At 40.3% G+C, this 22,695-nt stretch overlaps 1 protein-coding gene across 1 annotated transcript; it reads left to right on the forward strand.

Moving 5' to 3' along the window:
• Positions 1-15,308: 15,308 nt before the first annotated feature.
• Positions 15,309-15,798, forward strand: LOC143585124 (histone H3.3-like). Its single transcript, XM_077066985.1, has 3 exons — positions 15,309-15,415; positions 15,489-15,565; positions 15,660-15,798. The coding sequence occupies exons 1-3, from the start codon at positions 15,344-15,346 to the stop codon at positions 15,796-15,798; spliced, it is 288 nt and encodes a 95-aa protein (XP_076923100.1). The 5' UTR covers positions 15,309-15,343.
• Positions 15,799-22,695: the final 6,897 nt, after the last annotated feature.

Here is a 22,695-nt window from a genome sequence, read left to right on the forward strand (position 1 = left end):
TTTTTAGTCAGATCTTTTTCCCATACCTCGTCAGGTACAGTACAGAAGATCTTCCTGTATCGTACGGACTGGCTTATTTGGGCGGGAGTATTCCCCCTCCCGCCCTTGTGCGGGATTGTTCCCGGCTTTGCTCATTCCTTCAGGTGACACTGAGTGATTGAGAGCTAAGTGCCTTGTGCGTGTAGCCTTGCTGCGCGGGTGGCCTTCCCTGATGGCTTGTATCCGAGGCTGCGGGGACAGGCGGAGTCCTTCACCATTGGGAGGCATTTCCTGCGGGAACAGCTTGCGTACTGCGCGTAAGGACGTCACGTCTCTGAGCATGGTTGTTTCTGCGGATCCAGTTGGTTTCTGCGCAGACGTCCCTCTTCAAGGTGAGTCTTGCGGGTCCAACTGAGCTCTGCTGGGACCTACCTCTTCAAGTCCCCCCAGTCCAATGTTCTTCTCATGAGTGTTTAATAAAGTGAGGTGAACTTTTGGACTTAAGCAGAGGGTTTTGAAAAGGGTTTTTTAAGGTTTTCCATGGGGATTCTTCCCGCGGAAGTCCTTGTCACTTGCAGAAATTCCCGAGTTTCCTGCTTGGTCTTTGGGTATGATGCGGGTAGGTCTGTAACCTCCTCGCAAGTCAGGAGCGTTGAGTCCCACTTGTGTGGATTCTCCATGAGGTTTTGGTAGTTTTGAACATAGTGATCAATTATGTTAAAACCACCAATTTCATCCTGGAGCTTCAAACAACGTAGTTCTCGACGTTCCCGCTATGCGGGGATTTTATTTCCGTTTCCGCAAGCATTGCCCAGAAGATCCTTCTTGGTTTCAATTCCCAGCGGAGCGCTCGGTATGTGAAGGGTTTTGCCTTAACACTGTACCCGCGCTCGTCTTACGGTTACTTTACTTCCAAGGTATCCCTGGTGTCAATTCCCTGCGGGTGCTAGGTATGTGAAGGGTTTTGCCGTTACACTGTACCCGCACCCGTCTTATAGTTACTTGGTTGCCGAGGTACTTGGCTTCCATTCCCTGCGGGTGCTAGGTATGTGAAGGGTTTTGCCTTAACACTGTACCCGCATCCGTCTTACGGTTACTTGTTTGCCAAGGTACTTGGCTTCAATTCCCTGCGGGTGCTAGGTATGTGAAGGGTTTTGCCTTTACACTGTACCCGCAGCCGTCTTACGGTTACTTGTTCGCCAAGGTTTTCTTGGCTTCAATTCCCTGCGGGTGCTAGGTATGTGAAGGGTTTTGCCTTTACACTGTACCCGCAGCCGTCTTATGGTTACTTGTTCGCCAAGGTTTTCTTGGCTTCAATTCCCTGCGGGTGCTAGGTATGTGAAGGGTTTTGCCTTTACACTGTACCCGCAGCCGTCTTACGGTTACTTGTTCGCCAAGGTAAGGGGTATTTTTCCGCCTACTTTTTGATCTTTTTGAATTTTGAATTTTGAAATTCGAAGAGTTGGTGGAAAGAAGAACAGTCCAAAACTCTGAAACGTCGTGCGACGGTTTCTTCTGACTGTGTCAGATCGTGCAGGAAGTTATGGTGACGTGACAGTACATGGTCATTCCAGACGCTTTTACAGGCGCGTGGGCGCGATTTTTCGGGCGCGTGGCCGCGAAATTAATGGTACGCGTCCTGTCAACAGCTGTTGCCAGCTTGCTTTTTGCCACGTGTCATAGTTTCATTGCACCTTCGTTTTCTCTCTCTTCCGCATTAATTTCATCGCATTAATTGCGATTAGTATATAAAGGGGTAGAGGGCTCTTTGTAATCCACACTTTCACTCTTCTCTTCATCTTTTAAGCGATTTCCGGCGAATACTCCCCTTTTCAGGCAAGCATTCTCTCGAAATCGCTTTCTTCTTTCCTTCACAAGATGTCTCGTGATGCTGAATCTGCAGCCGATGACAAAAGTACTGCTGGCGAGTGCCAGTGTGCTCTGCCCGGTGATCTGTACCGGTATGTTGTCAGGAAGTTCATGCTCGAGTCTCTCGAGCCTGAGTTTCCTGAACCCCATCAGACCGTGTACGATGCCCCTAGAGGCAATATCGGGGTTTATGCTGCATTCTTTGTCTATGGGAATCTTAGGTTCCCATTGACAAAGTTTGTTTACCGTGTCCTTGAGAGACACGGTGTTCATTTGACCGAGTTGCACCCCATAGCGATCGCCAAGATTCGCCATTTCGAGTGGGTGTGCCGGATTTTGGGCGTTGAGCCCTACGTTGACCGCCTGATGACCTTCTACACTTGGAGGTGCATCCAGGGGTGGTACACGTTGACAACCCGGATTAAGGGTTTGAAGATTTGCGCGACCGAGCGCAGCCTTCGCTCGTGGAAGCGAGAGTTCTTTTTCATATCCGCTCGCGCCATCCCTATCGCCATGAAATTCAAGAACAGGCAAGCGCTCCCAAGCCTTCACGCCTCCAGCTACCAGGAGGCGGAATGGTTCTCTAAGATATCTCGGGTCCAATCTCCGGTTTACCGGTTTGCGGAGTCCGGGATGGTGATGTTGGGGATGAGCCGGGTGTGGAAGGCTGCCGATGCGCAAAAGATCCCCATCGTCCTCGAATACGGTTCGAACTCTGTTCCTTACGGTATGCTTTCTTTCTTTTTGTTGATTTAGAATTTCTTCTAACTTTTTTCCTGTTTATTTCAGAGGGGAACGACTTGCAGTCGCTCCTAAACCCGCGGGAGACTGACGGTCCCGCTCGGATGGGTACTCGCGCTCTGGATGAGAACGAGTTGCCCATCCTGGAACAAACGGCGGATCGGTTCGTGGAGGTCTATCCGCAAGGCCATGAGATCGTTAGCGCCCGTCGGCCAGGTAAGGCGCTCTTCGACCCTGTACCCCTCAATGCTGAAACCTCTGCTGGAATTCCTCTAATCGTATGTTCTGATGAGGAATCCGCAGATGGTCCTCCGTTGGTGCGGAAGAAGAAGGCTGCCGGCGGGAAGGGAAAGGAGAAGGTGGCCTCCACTGCCGATCCGGTGCCTCTGTCTGACTCGGAGACTGAGAGCGAGGAGGTGGCGGGGCATCCCGGTGTTGAAAAGACCACTGCTCCGGAAGTTGCGGCAGTCACCTCCGGAGAGCCCAAGAAGACGACGGTGACCGGCGCAAAGAGGCCGGCTCCATCGGGTCCGTCCCCGCCTCTCCGTACCTTTAGGCTCAAGAAAACCCGTAAGTACAACTTTCCTTTTGCTTTTATCTTCATAGTTTAATATCGTTTTAACACTTGTCTTCTTTACGCAGGCGTGGATGTTGACGCATTCCAGGGTGGAGTGCAGAGTAGTACTTCTCCGCCAATGACGGTAGGCTTGGTCAGCCTACCTGAGGCGACGACCCAGGCGCCTGCGCCTGCTTCCGCTGGTCCAGTTGCTCACTCCTTTGAGCCGACTGTTCCAGCCGAGATGACGTCACCGCCGGCCGTGAGTGCGATTTTTACAACATCCTTCACCGAGCCGGCGGTTACTATTGCTGCGGATTCTGCGGCAGCGACTGCGGCGGCTGCTACCATGCCCCCGCCACCGGCAACGATGGCCGGTCCATCAGGTACACATGGGGGTTCTCTCCAATCTTTGCCACCTTCCCATCTGCCTGACCTTTTGGATGGGTTTCCTTTGGGTTCAGGTGATGGGTTCGGCGGCTATCGGCCTGTTATAGACCCTACAGGTGCGTAGGGTTCCTTTGGCCCTTTTTCACTTATATATTTTTTATCATCTTTTCCTAACTGCTTTTTGTTTTTTGCAGTGTCGGATTCCAATGAAGTGTATGTTCCGCGATGGAACATACGCCGAGGAACAACCCTTCGTACCCCTGTGGAGTGCGTGGAATGGGCTCGTCACGCTGCTCCCAGTGGTGCGTTGGGGGAAGCCATGGCTAGCTACCAGGAGGGTAGGCTAAGCAATGAGCTTCGGGTTCTCCTCGCCCGGATGCAGCCGCAAGTCGAGCTGCTTTGTCGTGAAAACGACAAGTTAAAAGCAGCTCGCGCTAAAGAAGTAGCTCAGGTGCGGGCTATCCGGGAGGAGAACCAAAAACTCTCCGCAGCGGCTGCGGAGAAGGAGAAGGCCTTCAAGGCCCTTGAGGTTGAAGTTCAGGCTCGACTCGAGGCCCGTTCCAAGGCTGCCCAAGCTGTTAATGAACAGCTTCGGCTGGCTAAGGAAACTGTGAGGAACGCAACCGAGAGGGCCACCAAGGCTGAAGCTGTTGCTGAGCCTCTACGCGTGGAGAATGAAGAGCTTAAAGCAAAATTAGAGGCTCTCCAGCAGGCTCATGATGCCTTGGCAATGGAGGATGCTAAGAAGCTTCAAGAAATCCTGGACCAGAGGGGGGTGCTTGACCATACCGAGCGTAAGCTAAAGGGCGTCGAAGAGGCTGCGGCTAAAGAGGTGTTGCTTGCCAACCTCAACAAGAGTGAAGCCGAACGCGCCCGTAACGTAGCTCAAGCTGCCCTCCAAGAAGCTCTGGCTGCCAAGGAATGGCTTTTTCAAGAAGCGTTGTCTCAGGTATGTTTTCATGTCTTTACGCTTTTCTTTGTAAATAGAAAAGGTTTGACCCTTGTATATTTCTTTGTAGGTTGTGCATCGGGTCTTCTCAGAGACATCTTACGACGATGCTATGAGCGCAGCCCTCAACGCTTCTCACGAGGATGGGGAAAAGGTCGGCTTCCTACTTGGTCTAGGGTTCGTTGAGAAAGGCGTCCCGCCATCCAACTTCCCTTTGTACAATGTTGATACTGAAGCCATATATGACCAAGCAGTAAATCAATACGCCGCCTTCCCGCATCCGGTGGTGGAGAAGGTAAACGAAGTTGCTACTGCTGATGATGGGCTAGCTATCCTCAAAGCTTTCCTTGAACTGCCACGCTCTACTGATGGGGCTGGTCCAAGTGGAAGTGGCCCTGAAGCCTGATCCTGAAGATCCCTTCCCGCTGCTAGGATAGATTTAGCTTGTATAGGTTTATTTTCTTGTAGGCGGGTAGTTACCCGGCCATTCTTGTAATGGATACTTATGAAATATAAATATTTGTGCGGGTAAGACCGCTACTTTCGTTGGGTTCCTTGCTTTGTAAACGTTGTATGACTTGCATACTTTAGTTTAAATTAGCAATTTTCCAAGTGTTTAGAATAAGTTAACCTTTGAACGTGGTAGATAGGTGTGAAGTTTTGCTTCCTCTTCCGTGATTGTGCGGGTAGGACCGTCACTTGCACGTAATAGGATGGCAAAACTTTACCATCTGACCTGCGTGTAGGTTTTCCTTATCTTTTGAGGATAAGTTAACCTTTGAACGTGGTAGATAGGTGTGAAGTTTTGCTTCCTCTTCCGTGATTGTGCGGGTAGGACCGTCACTTGCACGTAGTAGGATGGCTAAACTTTACCATCTGACCTGCGTGTAGGTTTCCTTATCTTTTGAGGATAAGTTAACCTTTGAACGTGGTAGATAGGTATGAAGTTTTGCTTCCTCTTCCGTGATTGTGCGGGTAGGACCGTCACTTGCACGTAGTAGGATGGCTAAACTTTACCATCTGACCTGCGTGTAGGTTTTCCTTATCTTTTGAGGATAAGTTAACCTTTGAACGTGGTAGATAGGTATGAAGTTTTGCTTCCTCTTCCGTGATTGTGCGGGTAGGACCGTCACTTGCACGTAGTAGGATGGCTAAACTTTACCATCTGACCTGCGTGTAGGTTTTCCTCATCTTTTGTTAGAAATTGTCTTGAACCGTTCGACGCACGTCTGTCAATAGGTTAGTGTTCAGTTCCCTTTTTCATGATTCATGCGGATAGACCGGCACTTTCATTTAATGGGTGGACTGAACTTTTCCCCTTCGACTGACCTGCGTGAAGGTTTGTCGTTTTTTGGGTTTATGCGGGTTTTGCCGCCTTCCCCACGCAACGACTTTCCTCGTATTTATGCGGTGAAAACCAGCATACTCGTTGAATAAATTAACCGTTCGACGCGCGGTTGTCGATATGTTAGTGTTTAGTTCCCTTTTTCATGATTCATGCGGATAGACCGGCACTTTCATTTAATGGGACTGAACTTTTCCCCTTCGACTGACCTGCGTGAAGGTTTGTCGTTTTTTGGGTTTATGCGGGTTTTGCCGCCTTCCCCACGCAACGACTTTCCACGTATTTATGCGGTGAAAACCGGCATATCCGTGTTGATAGTTCATAAAAATGTAAAATCATCAGCGTCAATGTTTTAAGGAGAATCGTTTCCATTAGAAGTGGCTCTTGGCCTTTTCTTTACAAATTTGGAATTGATTTACATGCAAACTGTGTACATGAGCTCCCTTCCATGTTGTTGGGATGGGAGTGCCATCGAGCCGATACGCACCTGGTTCGGGATCTCGTTCTTTACGCAGCATGTAGTCTCCATATTGAAGCTGGAATTTTATTCGTGTTTTCCCCAGCTGGGGTTCTACACGCATCAGCCTGCTCAGCGTTCATTGCGCCACGAGGTGCGCGAGCGTCCCATTTCTGATGAATGCTTCGACCATGTCCTTCACGTCTATGCATTCTTCGGTGTTGTGGCCTTTTGTCCTGTGAAAGTCACAGTACTTGCTCCGATCAGCATTGTGGCGATGTCGGATTATTTGAGGCTTTGGCCATGGGAGCTCCTCGGTGGCGAATATCTCGGTGACGCTTTTGGTGAGCGGCGTCCATCTGGAGTTCTTGGACTGTATGTTATCCCTTCCGCCTAACCGATGCTGCAAGCCGGATGGGGTGTCAAAGTTTACCCTTGACTGCCAAATGCCTAGCTTCCGCTTTTTGTTTAATCGGGCGGTAAGGACGTTTTCTTCCCTTGTTTTCTGGGTGTAGAGGTTTGTGCTCTGTGGGAGATCTCTACCCAGTTGCTTCTCCGTTTCCGCAAAGCGTTTAGCTGCTGTCATGATGGCATCCCATGTGGATGGCATGCCATCTTTACCTGTTAAGGTGCGGATGAGCTCTGGGTCGTTCGCGCCCTGAATAAAGGCAGCGCGGACAAGATCTTCGCTAATGTTACCCAGACTTAGCTTCTTCGAGTTGAAGCGAGTGATGAAGTCCAGCAAAGATTCATCTTTTTCTCGAATGCACTTGAGGATTGTCCATTGCTCCTCGGTATACTTTCTTTGCTGGCTGAAGTGTTGGCTAAACTTCTGTTGGAAGTCAGCCCAGTCGTAGATGTGGTTGACCGGTAGACGATCGAACCACGCTCTAGCAGCCCCGACCAGTGTCATTTGGAACATGTAACACCATGTAGGTTCCGTCCAACTACTGACGGTTGCCCCCGCTATGAATCTGTTCAAATGATCATCTGGGTCGGAAATACCATCATATGTGCCTATGCTGGACATTTGTTTGGCACTTTTTGGGGCGATTGCTTCTGCAATGTCCCTTGCAAATTTGAACGTCCCCGCATTTGCAACGTTTGGTCTGAACGTTTTGGAGAAGTCTCGTGGACTTCCACCTGTGCTTTTTGGTTTGAAGGCTTGTCCAAAATGCCTTCTCGGTTGGGGATCCGTTTCCTTACGCTTCCCTTTTGCCCTATGGCGAGGGTTCGCGTCGGAGTCGGATTCCTCCGAGTCATCGAAGTAATCTTCGAATTCGTCAGCCTGTTGGACGGAACGCAAGCGTTCGTCCAACTCAGCTTGGAATTCCTTTTGTCGTGCCTCCACCCATGCCTTAACTTCATCGAGAGTTTGGCGGGGGAGTCTTTGTTTCTCAACCTGGGTATCAGTGAATCCCAGCGAGCGATTGTTTACTGCACTTACCCCAGCTTGGGTAACTGGGGTAGTGTTCGTAAAATTTACTTCACTTGCCCCGGCTTGGGTAGCCGGGGTAGTGTTTGTAAATACTGTGTTGCCGGTATTCCCCCCAGTAACTGGGGTTGTGGTTACTGGAATTTCTTTAACCATCTTTGTAGAAAGTTTGAAAAAACTGGAGAAGAATAAAGTTCTAGCTTTATGCACGGATGGCGCCAATGAAGAAACACTAACCGAACCCCGGGCAGATTACTGGTAACCTGGGGGTTAGATAGATGTTTCCCACGAGGGGTTAGACCCTGAGAAGATGGTTCTTCTGATAACCTGCAAAACAGACACCGTGAGCTTGTCACTGAGAAGGGGGGGTTCCTCCTTGTGACCACCCTCCGGCGTGAGAATCAGACTAGATTGCTCTTTAAATATAAGTGTATATTAAGAGATTCCTAGAGCAGATATCAGGTATAATATGATGATATAAGATAAGATGAGATGGTCATACCATTTGGGGTATTTATAGCCGAAGGTAGGTTTCCAAGGAGGTGTGGCCGGCTGCAACAGTGTTCCTGTTCCACCAACAGTGGCCTACGCACGTGCCCTGCTAGTAGTTGGTGGGTAGGCAGAGGCTGATAGTGACCAGGCCTGCTGTGTACTATTCCTTTTCCACCAACTGCCGGCTACGCACGTGGTATGGCAGTAGTTGGTGAGTAGGCGGCGGCTAATAGTGACACAGTACAGAAGCATGCTGCTCGCCATACTGTGTCAGTAAGCTGTCGTCTTTTTAGTCAGATCTTTTTCCCATACCTCGTCAGGTACAGTACAGAAGATCTTCCTGTATCGTACGGACTGGCTTATTTGGGCGGGAGTATTCCCCCTCCCGCCCTTGTGCGGGATTGTTCCCGGCTTTGCTCATTCCTTCAGGTGACACTGAGTGATTGAGAGCTAAGTGCCTTGTGCGTGTAGCCTTGCTGCGCGGGTGGCCTTCCCTGATGGCTTGTATCCGAGGCTGCGGGGACAGGCGGAGTCCTTCACCATTGGGAGGCATTTCCTGCGGGAACAGCTTGCATACTGCGCGTAAGGACGTCACGTCTCTGAGCATGGTTGGTCCTGCGGATCCAGTTGGTTTCTGCGCAGACGTCCCTCTTCAAGGTGAGTCTTGCGGGTCCAACTGAGCTCTGCTGGGACCTACCTCTTCACCACTTAAACAATTCTTAACCGAATTCGATTCTCGTTGGAGTGTCCCCTATGCATTGCAGAAATAATCTTGACCCAAAGAGAATTATTACCAATTTTATAATGAGTCAACCATTTTGCCAGCAAAGCCATATTCATAGCTTTTAGATTACTGATCGATGTCGAAAGGTCAATCAAAAACATTTATAAAATACCTTTACTAGCTAGGGCAAGTAAGGTGTCGAATCCACAGGGAATTAGTGGAAAGTGCAAGTTAAACTCAAATTTTATTATAAAAATAATTAATGTGGACAGACGATGTCAAGCGGTTTAAATATTGTTTGGTTATAAAACAATTAAGATAAATTAACCAACCCCAGGTTTTAGGTTGTAAAGCATACTAGACCAATTGATTAAACTTCTTTGGAAAATTCGTTTGATTACACCTATAATCAAAAGACTAGATATTTGACCTTACTAATTGACAGAATATATCCGAACAATTGGTTTGGATAAATAATAACCTAATTGAGTACCAGTTTTAGGGTTTGATAAATATAAGTGATTTAATGACTAAAGATAAACGGGTCAATGACTCAAAGAACTTAATCCTAAAAGTTGATGACCACAAATCAATAAACTGATAAAATCACAAAACATTCAATTACGAAAAACTGTTGAATACATAAACAAACATAACAGGTTAATCAACCGGATGATTGATCAACTCTAGTTCCAATATAAAGATTCAAATACCAAAAGGTCTTGCTTACAAACACAACCCTACTCCCGGAGATGGTCACAAAAGCTTTAGCCTAGCATATGCATCTTGAAGATCTTGATTATTGGTTGAGATGGTGATAACATGGATGATTGTAGGGATTGGTAGGTGTTAGGATGATGTATGATAGCCTCCAAGAAGTCCAAAAACTGATAATTATTGAATATGATCGATCTTAGGGTTTTTGGGCCTTAAATATGAAAGAAAAATCACCAAAAACCCGTTTTCCGTTAGACCAGACCATAAGCTACGGTCTGGCCACCGTAGCTTATGGTCAGACCGTAAGCTACGGTCTGGTCACTCTGCCTTACGGTCCTTCTAGGCCAAAATTGTTTTATATTAACAGAAAGCTACGGTCTAGTCACTCTGCTACGGTCAAAAACCAACCCCCAAGCCGCCTCATCCAACCACCATAGCTTACGGTCAGACCGTAAGCTACGGTCTGGTCACTCTGCCTTACAGTCCTTCTAGGCTAAAACTGTTTTCTTCATAAAATCTTCGTTTCAACTCCGTTTTCCTCCCCGTTTGCGGCCACGTCTTCGTATTTCAATTCTCTATCATCTCATAGATCATCACTTTAATTTCCACTCCATCATGAATGCTCCAAATTAGCTTCTTTAAGCTCCAATAAGCTCCGTTAAGCTCTGCACACCTGTAAACATAAAACCTATCAAAGTATTTGTGTTCGATACATATAAACGAGTAAAACACACAATATAAAACACATAAAGCATGTAATTTTACCCACACATCAACTACCAACCCCCAAGCCTCCTCATCCAAGCTACCCAACTAATTTTCTCTCGTTCCACCGAACTTCGCCGAAGATTAAACACTCGTTTGACACTTCAATTATTAAAAGATTAATGTAAAAAAAGTTTTAAACTACATATTACCAACATACAGAGGAACACATATACCCAAGAGCACATCATAAAAACATATTACATATAGAGTAGAAACAACTGACCTTAAGTGTAGTACCAAAACACTCTCATAGGATTGCTACTTCGAAGAAATAGCATGCAACTCAAGTTGCAAGAACAATTCTCAGTTTGTAATATGCGAAATTATATTATTTCTTTATTTATGCGCAAAACTGCAGATAACACATTCGTTCATTTTAGATACTTAATCTTACAAATAAGTAAAACATGTAGTAATATTGAGTTGAAAGTGAAGTTTCAAACACCAACAATATCGTTATCTATAAAATATAATATTAAACAAAACCATATAAATCAAAAAGTCAAACAAACAGATGTGAAAAAAAAAACGTTGCAAATTAGATAAGCATCTAAATTAAAGTGAGTTCTGATCTACAAATATGTCCTGATCTGCAAATAAGTCAGGAGATAAAATAATTTATAAATTCTTAAAATAATGTATATCCAATCTACATAAAAGAAATTATTTGACCATGAAACCCAAAGTTTGCTAGAATACCCCACTGAAATACTTAAGTAAATTAAAACCAATCAACATGAAACTAAAATTTTAAATAACTGTTTGATCATAAAGTCAAACTCCACCAGAATACCCTACAAAGGTGTTTAGCCAAAAACATTAAAGCTACCATATTCAACTGATACTTTAACTTTGAAAGTAAACAAAACCTAATTCACTTCAGCTTGAAGCCTCTGATTAAAATTAAACATAAATTTGTATATCACAGTTTTTGAGTTTATAAGTAAAGCATCTAACATAAAATCAAGACGAATATCGATGTGGTCAAATCTATAGAAATAAAGATTAATAGTTGTAAAACATATGTAGTACTTGTAGCAATCAGATCTTTTAACGTCAATGAATAGCAGTGATGACTTTCTTCTAGATCAATTAGAGTTCCATTGTAACAAACCTCTCAAATCATATACAACATAATAATAATAATAATAAATGTACATGATCTAGAAGGGTGTAAAGTTCCATCAACTTATCCAGTCATGATTTTGTTATCGGGATCATAAACCTCAAATGATCTTCAATAACTCACAAAGGCATACCGAAAAATAACCCTAATAAGAATGCTAACGGAAATAACCTTTTGAAATTGAATACAATAATATATATATATCATAAAACCTTAAAAAAATTAACGTAATAATAAAGAACTATGAATCTTTAATAGTTAACACAAAGGCCGATCTTAAATATAGAACAAAAGCCAATCAATATTAGGTATACATATAAATTAGGGGCAATGATACAACTTACTTATTGAACTCGATTTGAATTTAGCATAATAAGGAAAAGACGCCTGCAAAAAAAAAGATTCAAAATTTGTGCGCAATTAATGTGTTGCTGAAGCGATGAAATCGCACCATGGAATCGTTGATTGAAAGGTAAGGTTTTGCAATTGTGAAGATAGAGAAAGACTTTCAATCCACCATGACCTTCGCTCAGTCTTCTCCTTGTTTCAATCCACACCAACGACAAGGTGGGTGTGAGCAAGGTCTTGCAGGCTAGGAAAATGTTAAGACGAGTTGTTATGACCCGCGGGCTATCCGAGATTCATTAGAAGCCCCATACCTGTCAAAGAAGTTCAAATGCATAAAAAGACTCCATTTACAAATGAAGCAATCCGGTGGCTTGAGAGGGGCGGGGAGTGACCAGAGCACGACACGTATTATACTAAAAACACAGATTTGGACAAACCACATTGACGACAACTACAGTTTACTTAATATAAAAGGACAATATATAGTAGCTTGTCAATTGGATAGAATGATCCAAGACTATAAAGGGATCTAACCATGACAGGGAACACAAGGTTTTGTTAAGATTCAGTTTTACTTGAAATAAAACTTGTAACAGTATCAAATCATTGTTAGCGTAATTGTTATAGAAAATCCATGATTACAAATATTATCTTTAGAAAATGACGGTATATTTTTTAGGAAACTAAGAGCATTCTCATCCCATCCTCCATCTGTAAACCAAAAATTACACAAAACTCACTACATTTTCTCTCTCATTTCAATTAAATAATATTTTTGTATACATTTATCATTATTTTTTCTCTCTCCCTTACTCACAAACACTTTCAAAAAAATATTAAAAATTATAGGGGATGAACAATAACTTCTCAAATATACAGAAAAATCATTGTATTCTCTAAAATAGAAAAACTTTACACTCACAACATCCTAAATCACTCTCTAAATTATAAAAACACCCCTCACATATAATAGGGGGTTGGATAAGAATGCTCTAATAAAAAGTGTGAAGACCACTAGGTTTTTTTTTTGAAAGACCAATTTTATTTAAACTAAAAGATGGATCACTTATAAGATAAAAGTAGCTCAAAAAAAAAAAAGCAACAAAATCAAAACATACATCTTATTAAATTAAAAAAATCACGAAGTTAAACTGACTCCATTTTTCCCACTCTGAGCACGTTTTTTGCTTCTTTGCTTCACCCACACGAAGGATGCCGAGTTGATGTCGTTCACCAACTTTGATAATACAAATGGAATATTATTAAAAATACGATCGTCTCTAGATAACCATATCATCCAATATGTTATCGCCGATATAGATTGCACCGCAAGACACGACTCTTTGTTCTTTATGTTCTTACTTGGATATTCAAGATTTTTTTTCCACCGAATCGAAATGAACCCGGATAGGTAATTTTACCCAGTCATATATTATTGACCAAATAACCATAATAATGTTGCAATTCACAAACAAATGCTTGGACATTTCAATACTGTTACCAAGATACATAATTCAAAACACCCAAAACTATGTCTCTGAAAGATAACGCATCTCTAGTCGCAATACTGTCTAATAACAATCTCCATATAAAAAAGTTGATGTTAATGGAATCCAGTTGAGCCAAAAGGTAAAGTTTTGAACCTGATAATCCACATTGTCAAGTTCCCAAGAAGCGAACTCACAAAAAAGTCTGAATACTTGCCATCTGACCCTTTCCATAACCAACATTCCGGATTTAAAGACACAACAACTAACGAGATAAGATTAACACGAATATGATATTCCAACTGTAGTCGAGCAGAATTGGGTCTTCTTCTCCATCTCCTTTTTCAAGTAAAACCATTATCATTTCGATCATAACAATCAATAACTAGCACGTCCTTTTGTTTTTCTAAAGCAAAAAAGTGAAGGAAAACGATTATTTAAAGGAAGTTTTCCTGCCAACAATCAATCCAAAAAAGTGTTTTGTCTCATTTTCTGACGTGAGGTTTTAATCTCGCTAAACTATTGCTTCTTTCATTGTTTCATTTTCTGTTTTTTATCTTTCTTGTTTAGTAAGATATTACTTTAGTGTATTAGGTATATTGTTTATTTACTTTTTTATAAAAAGAACATTGTTCTTGATCATTTGGTTTGTTTTATCATCTTTTTTGTTCTTGAACATTTTAGTATATTAGCATCTTTATTAGTTCAAGTTTATATAAAAGAAATACTAATAAGTAACTGAAATTGACGGATGTCATGACAAACAGATACACACATTTCATTCAATTTTCCATCACATACCCTCATCTATTTCATTCCCTCTTTTAATTATATTACCTCCTACCAAACATACCCTAAAAGTTGCACCACTTTTATATAAAGAACCAACAAAAAGTTAATGCACAAACAGATACACGCAATTCTTAGAAACAAAGAAGCAACTTAAAAAGTGAAAGACAAACTATCCCAAGTGAGGCTGCCTAGCTTTCTTTGCACTAAAACTAAACCAAATCAAAAGGGATAACTTATCACTTCTCTCATTTTCAAAAACCACGTATAAAGGTTTTCGTACGGCGGATGGGTGAATAAGGAAGCTTCACCCTTGCTATACCTAAAGAACAGTTGTTTCTTGCCTTCCAAATCCACCACAACACAATATAAGCAAAGGCACGAATCAACTGGAGGTGTTTGTTCACCGAAGTCCCATCAAACATGGAAAAATCCATTCCAATCAGTTAAGAGGAAATGATACATAATGCAGCTCCAAGATGCAAACCAAACCAAAACTACTATTGTCAAGTGGTCAAGGGAGTAAAAGCATAATCCAAATTCTGTTATCGGGTTTGTTTATTAAAAATAAAATAAACGATACATATGATATTTAAAATTTTGATTTGATTACATATAATATCTATCGTGTATATGAATTAGTTCATGATATAAACTTAAACTAATAAAGATATCAAAATCAATTAATGTGTATATGTTTATTAATAGAAAATTTTAATTATTTATGATAGAGTTATATTTTAGTTAACAACAAAAACCAACAAACAAACACAAAAGAAACACGAATTGTCGATCATCGTCTAATATTTGCAACAAATCAAAGTCTTCCAAGAAGATGGAGATCAAAGGTTGTGGTTTATTTATATACATAATTTAATTTTAGTAAATACTAAACAACAATAAATAATAAATAAATAACAATAAAACAAAAGAAACACACAATTACGTGTTCAAAAAGAAATAAAAAAAACACAATCCTCGTCATATATTATTAACCAATCAGAATTGTCCTCACTAAAACAAGCAAGCAATCAGAAATAAGCACACCTTAAAGCTTTTCACCAAAACGTACTATATATATATGCCTACATATTCTATTTGCAATTGCATCCCAAATGTTACAATATCTGATTTAGGGGTATAGTTTCTGTTGTGTCTTAGCGCTTACACAATGGCTCGTACGAAGCAAACCGCTTGCAAGTCTACAGGTGGAAAAGCTCCCAGAAAGCAACTGGCTCGTAAGGTACTAATAATATTAATTGTTTACTGCATGAAGTTACCATTTATTCAGGTTTTTAACCTTTGTTCGGCTGCAGGCTTGTATGAAAAGTGCACCGACAACTGGAGGAGTGAAGAAGCCTCATCGTTATCGTCCTGGAACTGTTGCACTTCGGTGAGTCGATGATCTATTCGTTAATTATTAACCTTATGTCCATGTAACAGACTGATGGTAAAAAGCCTGATGTTTACTCATTGATCATGTACAGTGAAATTCGCAAGTTTGAGAAATCTACCGAGCTCCTAATCCGTAAATCGCCTTTCCAAAGGCTTGTGCGTGAAATTGCTCAGGATCACAAGTTGCTGTTAATTTTAATTTCTTTAAAGCCACATGATAAATCAAATTGAATGAAATATAAATATCGTTCTCTTGTGCTATAATTCTATGGATTTACAATCAGATGTCAGAAAACGGTGACTAATACTAACAGTGAAGTCTAGACTCTAAATCAACTGCATGCAATTTATTAACAAAACAAGTACATGAGTTGTTTAAGTGGAAAATAAAGTCACATTTTATTAAGGACACAAGAGGTGTCTATTTACAATATCGGTTACTATATATCTAAAAGACTACATCACAAGCCTATCATAGTCTACTATGAACTAGATCTGGCTAGCTACTTCCTTTGAACCGCTCAGATCAGCTTGATGATCACCGGCCTGGACTGAAATCTGAAATCTTCTCTGGACTGGACCGGCTTGATGCTTTAAAGTTTTTCCGATGCTACCAAGCTGATATGTGGTTTTTGATCACCTCCTGCATCCTTTTATGCTTGAGGTGTGGATTTCAGTACCACTATTTGTGTCCGCCAAGATAGATTCTATGAACAATCAACATGTCATCATCCAATCCGATCCGAATAGACTGTACGTGTTCAAAATACAAACAATATTAAGATATATAGGCAAGAACATAAAAATACTCAAAGAAACAATTACAAGATAATAAATATATAAAGGACGAACTGAAGGCTGAAATTTCTTACATGAATCAGATATAATCTCATCAATGGATCTTCAGGTCAGAGCGGCGCATACGGCGTACAGTACAACGGCGATGAAATGATTTAGAGATCGATGAAGAAAAATATGCGTATGTGAGCCTCCCAATATATAGTGAAAAACTAGGTTAAATCCTAAAGCAAAATTTATATTATAGCCCCTGAAATTGTATGTTTTTTTCATATAAAAACTCAACTATATATTTAAGTTTATATTATGTTTAAAAGGGAATCTAAGATAACGGGAACACGATTCGATCTAAATAAAGTAACACTATATTTATCCAACGCGGGTCAACTTGCCACGCAAAATATTTGATTGGCATAATCTCGTTATGGAATGACTAGCTACGAGAAATTCAACCATTTGTTTCAGGCTAGTATGGCAAGGGACGTAGATATATAAAATTTGAACGTCTTGTAACATTTATTTTTCATTAGTTATGATTTATAATATGTGTTTGATTATCTCCTACTAGAAGATAGAGTGTGATTTATGAAATTATTATTGGATCTAGATCTATTAATAACAATTGACAGATTGCTCGTGTTACATATATTAGCAGCACACTAATACATTAGATATGTTCTCATTAATCCGTTACTAATACACACACACGGAGAAGATGATAAACGTACTTATATATACGCGTACCCAAAACTCTGACTCAAATATAATATATTTTTTTTCATGTCTACTAGATTATGTGTTTACTCAAATATAATATATATATAAATCAACTCTAGATCCCCAATGAACCGATTGAAGAAGAATCACTTAAGTTTATAGAACGTCGATGATTGGGCAACTATAGATGGATTGGTGAAGACTGATTGATCAAAAGAATTATATGGATGTGCAAAGGCTTACTTAAATCAACTAATTAATTCAACATAAATGTTGTATTAGAAGATCTAACTATATAAAGTTTTCGGTTTTCATGGTATATAATCTATTAAATAAACTTTTGCATTACAAGAAGAAAAATGCTACACAATCATGGAATATAATGGAATATACATTTGTTGGGCAATATGGAATTATATAAACCGTATGCCAATTTTTAGTTTGAGGTAACAGACATTTGTTTCTAATTAAAGGGTATCAAAATTTAGAGTTTCAAAGAAAATTAGGAATCATAATACGTAAGTTTTCGTGTAACAACTAGATCGCATGTTGCGTCACACTAGCACATAAATGTAGTTTTAACTCGTTTCAGGCTAGCAAAACCAAGAATTATCAACTTTTTGAGTTCGAAAGGAACTTGTTATTTGTTTTTCTTTAATAAAATATACGATACGAAACAAGCTAACATGTGAAAGTTAAATTAGTATATAGTCTGGTTTTAGTCAAACTAATAGTATACAATGTCGAATCATATCATATGAAAATATGTTAAATCGTATCATATCATATTATTTATATATCGTATTTTATTTAAGATATGTTATATCATGTTATGGTAAATTATAAAATATCAAATCATATAATATCTGCCATATCATATTTAATTGTTTTACTAAAATTAACCCCTTTAGACCTTAATTTCATTATATCAAATCAATCAACTTTATATTCATTAACTCGAGTTTACACCCCTTATTTTACATAATCACTCAAACGTTAAATCAACTCTCTTGTTTAAATATATATATATATATATATATATATATATATATATATATATATATATATATTCTCTTTTAGAAATTTATTTTACATAAATATAAAACTAAATGTATGGTTTTGAAATAGTTATAACATATTTTTTTGATAAATAATATCAAGATGACTTTATACTACAATTAATGCTTTTTCATACAAAATGTGAGTTTTTATTAAGGGCGATTTTATAGAATAGTAACCAAGTTTTAAAAGTGTTCAAATCAGGTCACTCAACTTTAAAAAGTGTTTCAATTAGGTCACTCAACTTTCATAGTTTATTAAATTAAAGATTTTAACATGTTTTTTAACGTTTTTATTTTTTGTTTTACATAGAAAATCTTTTTATCTTTTTTTTGTAATGAATTTGAAAGTTAGTTACTATTTTATTAGATATTCCCTATTAATAACTAGCTAGGCCAGGAAAAACAAACGGACTGGGTGGGCGAGGTAGCATGTTAGAATGGGCCTTTTTTGTAGAAAAAAATGCGATATTGTTTCTGTTAGTATTTTGGTTTGGATCATATGCAGTTTTGACAAAAATAGGCATAAGTTAAAACAGGCCGTTCTAAAAATGTTTGGGCGGTTGAAATATACCATTTCCGCTGCTTAGATATACTATTTGGTAGCAATATATATTCACCTAGTATGACCGTGTTATTTCATTATTTACTTTTAAACATGTTCACGGCCGTTTAGAGCCATCAGAACCCAATTTTAAGTCCATTAGAACCCATTTTTATTTGGATGGGTAAAATTTGTCATTTGTACTTTTATAGTACAGAGTATAAACCCCATGGAAGAACAAAATATTAAACTATCAATTAACTTAGAATGTCAAATGATGTTGCAACATAACTGAGAAATTTTAAAGTCAATCATATATTTCATAGTTTACAGCACAACATAAATCATCCATTAGACGTACAAAAGGAAAACATGAAGTAACAAAAAACTAATCTAATACATATGTTCATATCTAACTAAGCTAGAAGCCTCGGGAATCCTCTGCAGGGATATCATCTTCAATATGCATCGTCAACCATCTTCCATGCTTGAAGCATATTATCGTCCGTGACAGTGGCAATGATCCAGTCATCTTGTCAGTCCACAATGGACCAATCAGCATGTTATATTCCCGCCTGCTGCATCCTCCCGGTTTTCTTGCTGCCCAATTCTACATTTCATTAAAATATGAATTCATCATTAAATTATCTTAAAATACATTTAACAACAATTACTAGCTTGATTAATTTTACAACTACAAATGAACGTGCCTTGATCTGCAACCAGTGTTATGAATAATCAACGTGTTATAGTCCGATCCTATCCTTTCCTCACAGCTCACTGTCAACAGCCTTCAAAACACAAACAAATGATTAAGATGGTCAGAACACAGGTAGCTAGCAACAATTACACTTACCAAATTCAGAGAAGTATATATAAAACGAATTGAAGACGGAGATTTCTAACATGGATCAGATATCTCATCGACCGATCTTCGGGGGATGTAAATAGATTAGAGCGGCACTTATGTACAATGGCGATGAAATGTTTTAGAGATCGATGAGATGAAGATAACAAGCGTATACACCCATATATATAGTAGAGAAACTAGTTTAAACCATGATCCAAAATTTGTATTTTAACCTTTGAAATTGTATGTTTGTTCATATAGAACTCAACTATCATTTGATATATGCATTTTATATGTTTCAATAATAAAACAATATATAATATATGAGTTATCATATCAATTTGGGTTTACCAAGTCAATATGAAAACTAAATATAGTACTAAGAGTGTCTAATAAAAGATAATATAATTTACTTCGAACTCGAAAATCCGGTTAACATTGTACTTGTTTAAAGTATTGAAAAAACTAGTAAAGCAGTGTACATATATAGGTTAATATAACAAATACTCGTATTTAGGAGAGAATCTATGATAACGGGGACAACAATTCTAAATGAGGTAAACATTCTACATATCCAGTGTGGGTTAGCTTGTCACAGTAAGTTTGCTTGGCTTAATCCCGTTATGTAACGATTAACTCCGAGAAATTCCACCTATCTTTGTTTTTATGACTAATAAGTGGCAACACATGTAGAGAAAATTTAAACATGATGTAATATTACTTAGTCGGGATTTATATTAGGTGTTCGATTATCTATTAATAGAAAATAGAGTGTGATATATTATTGGATAATTTTCTATTAATAACAATTGACGGCTAATCATTAACAGTACACATACTAATGATGTTAGATATGTTCTCAGTAATGTAACTTATAGAACAATTGAAATTTACTTGCGATTTGGATTCTGCAACTCCGTAAACACAATCTTATCTAATTACGATTGATTCGAACTCATTTTTTCGGCATTAGCTTCTAGACCTAACTGTAGTTAGTTTGTTTGCGGTTTTTACGCGATGATATGTCGGCCTGAGAACAAATGACATGAATTATTTGTAATTAAATTATAATAAAACGTACAAGTAGAGACCAATAAACATAAAAGTTCAAAATGAGACAAATTAGTTAAGATAATAAATAGTTATCTAATAGTCTAAGATATAATCAAATATTTAATGCTTAATTAATTATTTTTCTAGTTTTACCAAATTATTTGATATTTTGAAGGCAATTCTATTATAACTCTAACATAGAAACATTCAAACGATTTACAATGAAGTGGCAGGTAAGCGGGCAACAAGCTGCGCCGCAACCCCCTTTTGGATAGCAAACCCAATCCTACTAAAAACAAAGTTTCGATTCTTATGGGCCGATACGTTACTATGCACAACTTTCTGAACCCTATTCAAAAGGTCCACGACATCCGGAGCTAAGAAACCAAAAGTGTCAAAGGCAAGGGGATAAACACGTGTTGATTCTCCAAACAAGCTCTTTCTGAACCCTATTCAAAAGGTCACCTCATCTCCACTCCAACGTCACCACCGCATACCACCCTTCCCGTCATCTCCGGCCGTCCTCCCCCTCTTCTCCGTGTCACAGCACCACCACCACATATCCACACCATACCCCGTCACTACCTCACAAACCCTCCGCCATCTGTCTCCAAACCACCACCCACACAGCCGGCCACCACTCCCTCCACCCCAGCCGTCCGTCTACACCTAACCACAGTCGAACCACCACCACTACCTCCGACGCACCACACACAGCCACCCGTCTTCACCGCAGTACCTTTTAATTTCTTGTTCAACCGACCAGGTCTGCCAGCCAGGTGTTCGATAAGTGTCTCAATGAGTTAATCGGTTTTTTTGGGTTTACGGAGGGGAGAGCAACTTAGCGGTTGCTCTCCTTTCTCCTCTTAGTTCGGGTTTTTACTCCCAAAACTCAGCTCGAGTTTGTTTGTTGGCCTTTTTTGTCGTGAGGGGTTATGACAAGGGCTCGGATTCTCAAAGGAGTCCCATTGGGGGAGGTAGGCACAGGAGGTGGACATGGTTGTCGTGGTGGATTAATTGATGAGGGTGCTATGTCTTAAACCCTAGAAAATAGTGTGGGTTCTGGGGGGTTTGGCCATATCCTTTTAGGGGGTTCCATTGTTGCCCGATGGACGGGCGGGGTCAAAGGGGATCTCTCGGTTGATTGCGCATATCAAACGACTTCATTTGTCGTCGGATGAGCGAAAAGGGACCCTACGGGACGCCATTTTCACGGATTGTGATTTATTTATTTCGGTTGGGGAGGCTTTAAAGGCCTCGGACCAGTGGCTATGTGGGGTGTGTATTCGTCCAAATGCTCTTAAACGGACGCGTCATCATGCTGATGGAATCACCAAGTCCAACGAGGGTGTGGGAGCTGTGGAGGAGTTTATTGTGGGGATTGATAAACCGCATGTTATGAGGGATGTTGCTCCCTTAAAAGGGATAGTGGTGGATGAGGTTCTCCTTAACCATGTCTTCTCTCTTCCTATCACAACTGTTCTTCCTATCACAACTGTTAAGAGCATCCATTATGGTTGTCGTATGACATTTGCTCAAGCGTTAACGGCGGCTCTAGGTAAGGTGGTTGCCATGCCAGAGTCTATTGAGGCGTGGGTGAAACTTTTCTTGTTACCATGGTGTACCTTGCGTGTTTTCAGTCCTTATAAACGTCAGGAGCGCAGGTCCGGTAATAGAAAGTCTTTGCAATGTCATAGTATTCAACAAGCACTAACAACTTGGGGTGCTAAGGATGGTTTTGATGCGCTTATTTTATCCCTTTTTGCCACACCTACGGTCCAATGTACCTTGGACTCAACTTTCCTCTCTTTCTGAATCGAATGATTCCCTTCCAAGGCGAGACCTTGAGCATCACATTGTCACCAACGTTAAACTCAATCGGTCGTCGTCGCTTATCAGCATACGACTTCTGCCTGTCTTGAGCAGCTTTCATTCTAGCCTTAATCTGATCGAATTTTGAAGATGTTTCTCGAACAACTTCTAAACTTCCCATCTCTTTCTAACCAATCTCTCCCCAACATACCAGGGTTCTACATCGTCTACCATAAAGCATCTCAAACGGTGGTATACCAATACTTGAATGGTAACTGTTGTCATAGGAGAACTCC

The sequence above is a fragment of the Bidens hawaiensis genome, unplaced genomic scaffold (assembly GCF_021521415.1).
Source record: "Bidens hawaiensis isolate Kalapana, Puna unplaced genomic scaffold, B.hawaiensis_p1.1 tig00033580_1, whole genome shotgun sequence".
Classification (NCBI taxonomy): domain Eukaryota; kingdom Viridiplantae; phylum Streptophyta; class Magnoliopsida; order Asterales; family Asteraceae; genus Bidens; species Bidens hawaiensis.

Excerpts from the sequence above, each read along its gene's own strand:
- LOC143585124 (XM_077066985.1), top strand. The coding sequence starts at position 15,344 with ATGGCTCGTACGAAGCAAACCGCTTGCAAGTCTACAGGTGGAAAAGCT. Across the intron at positions 15,416-15,488 it reads GAAAGCAACTGGCTCGTAAG|GCTTGTATGAAAAGTGCACC; the intron begins GTACTAATAATA and ends GTTCGGCTGCAG. Across the intron at positions 15,566-15,659 it reads CCTGGAACTGTTGCACTTCG|TGAAATTCGCAAGTTTGAGA; the intron begins GTGAGTCGATGA and ends GATCATGTACAG.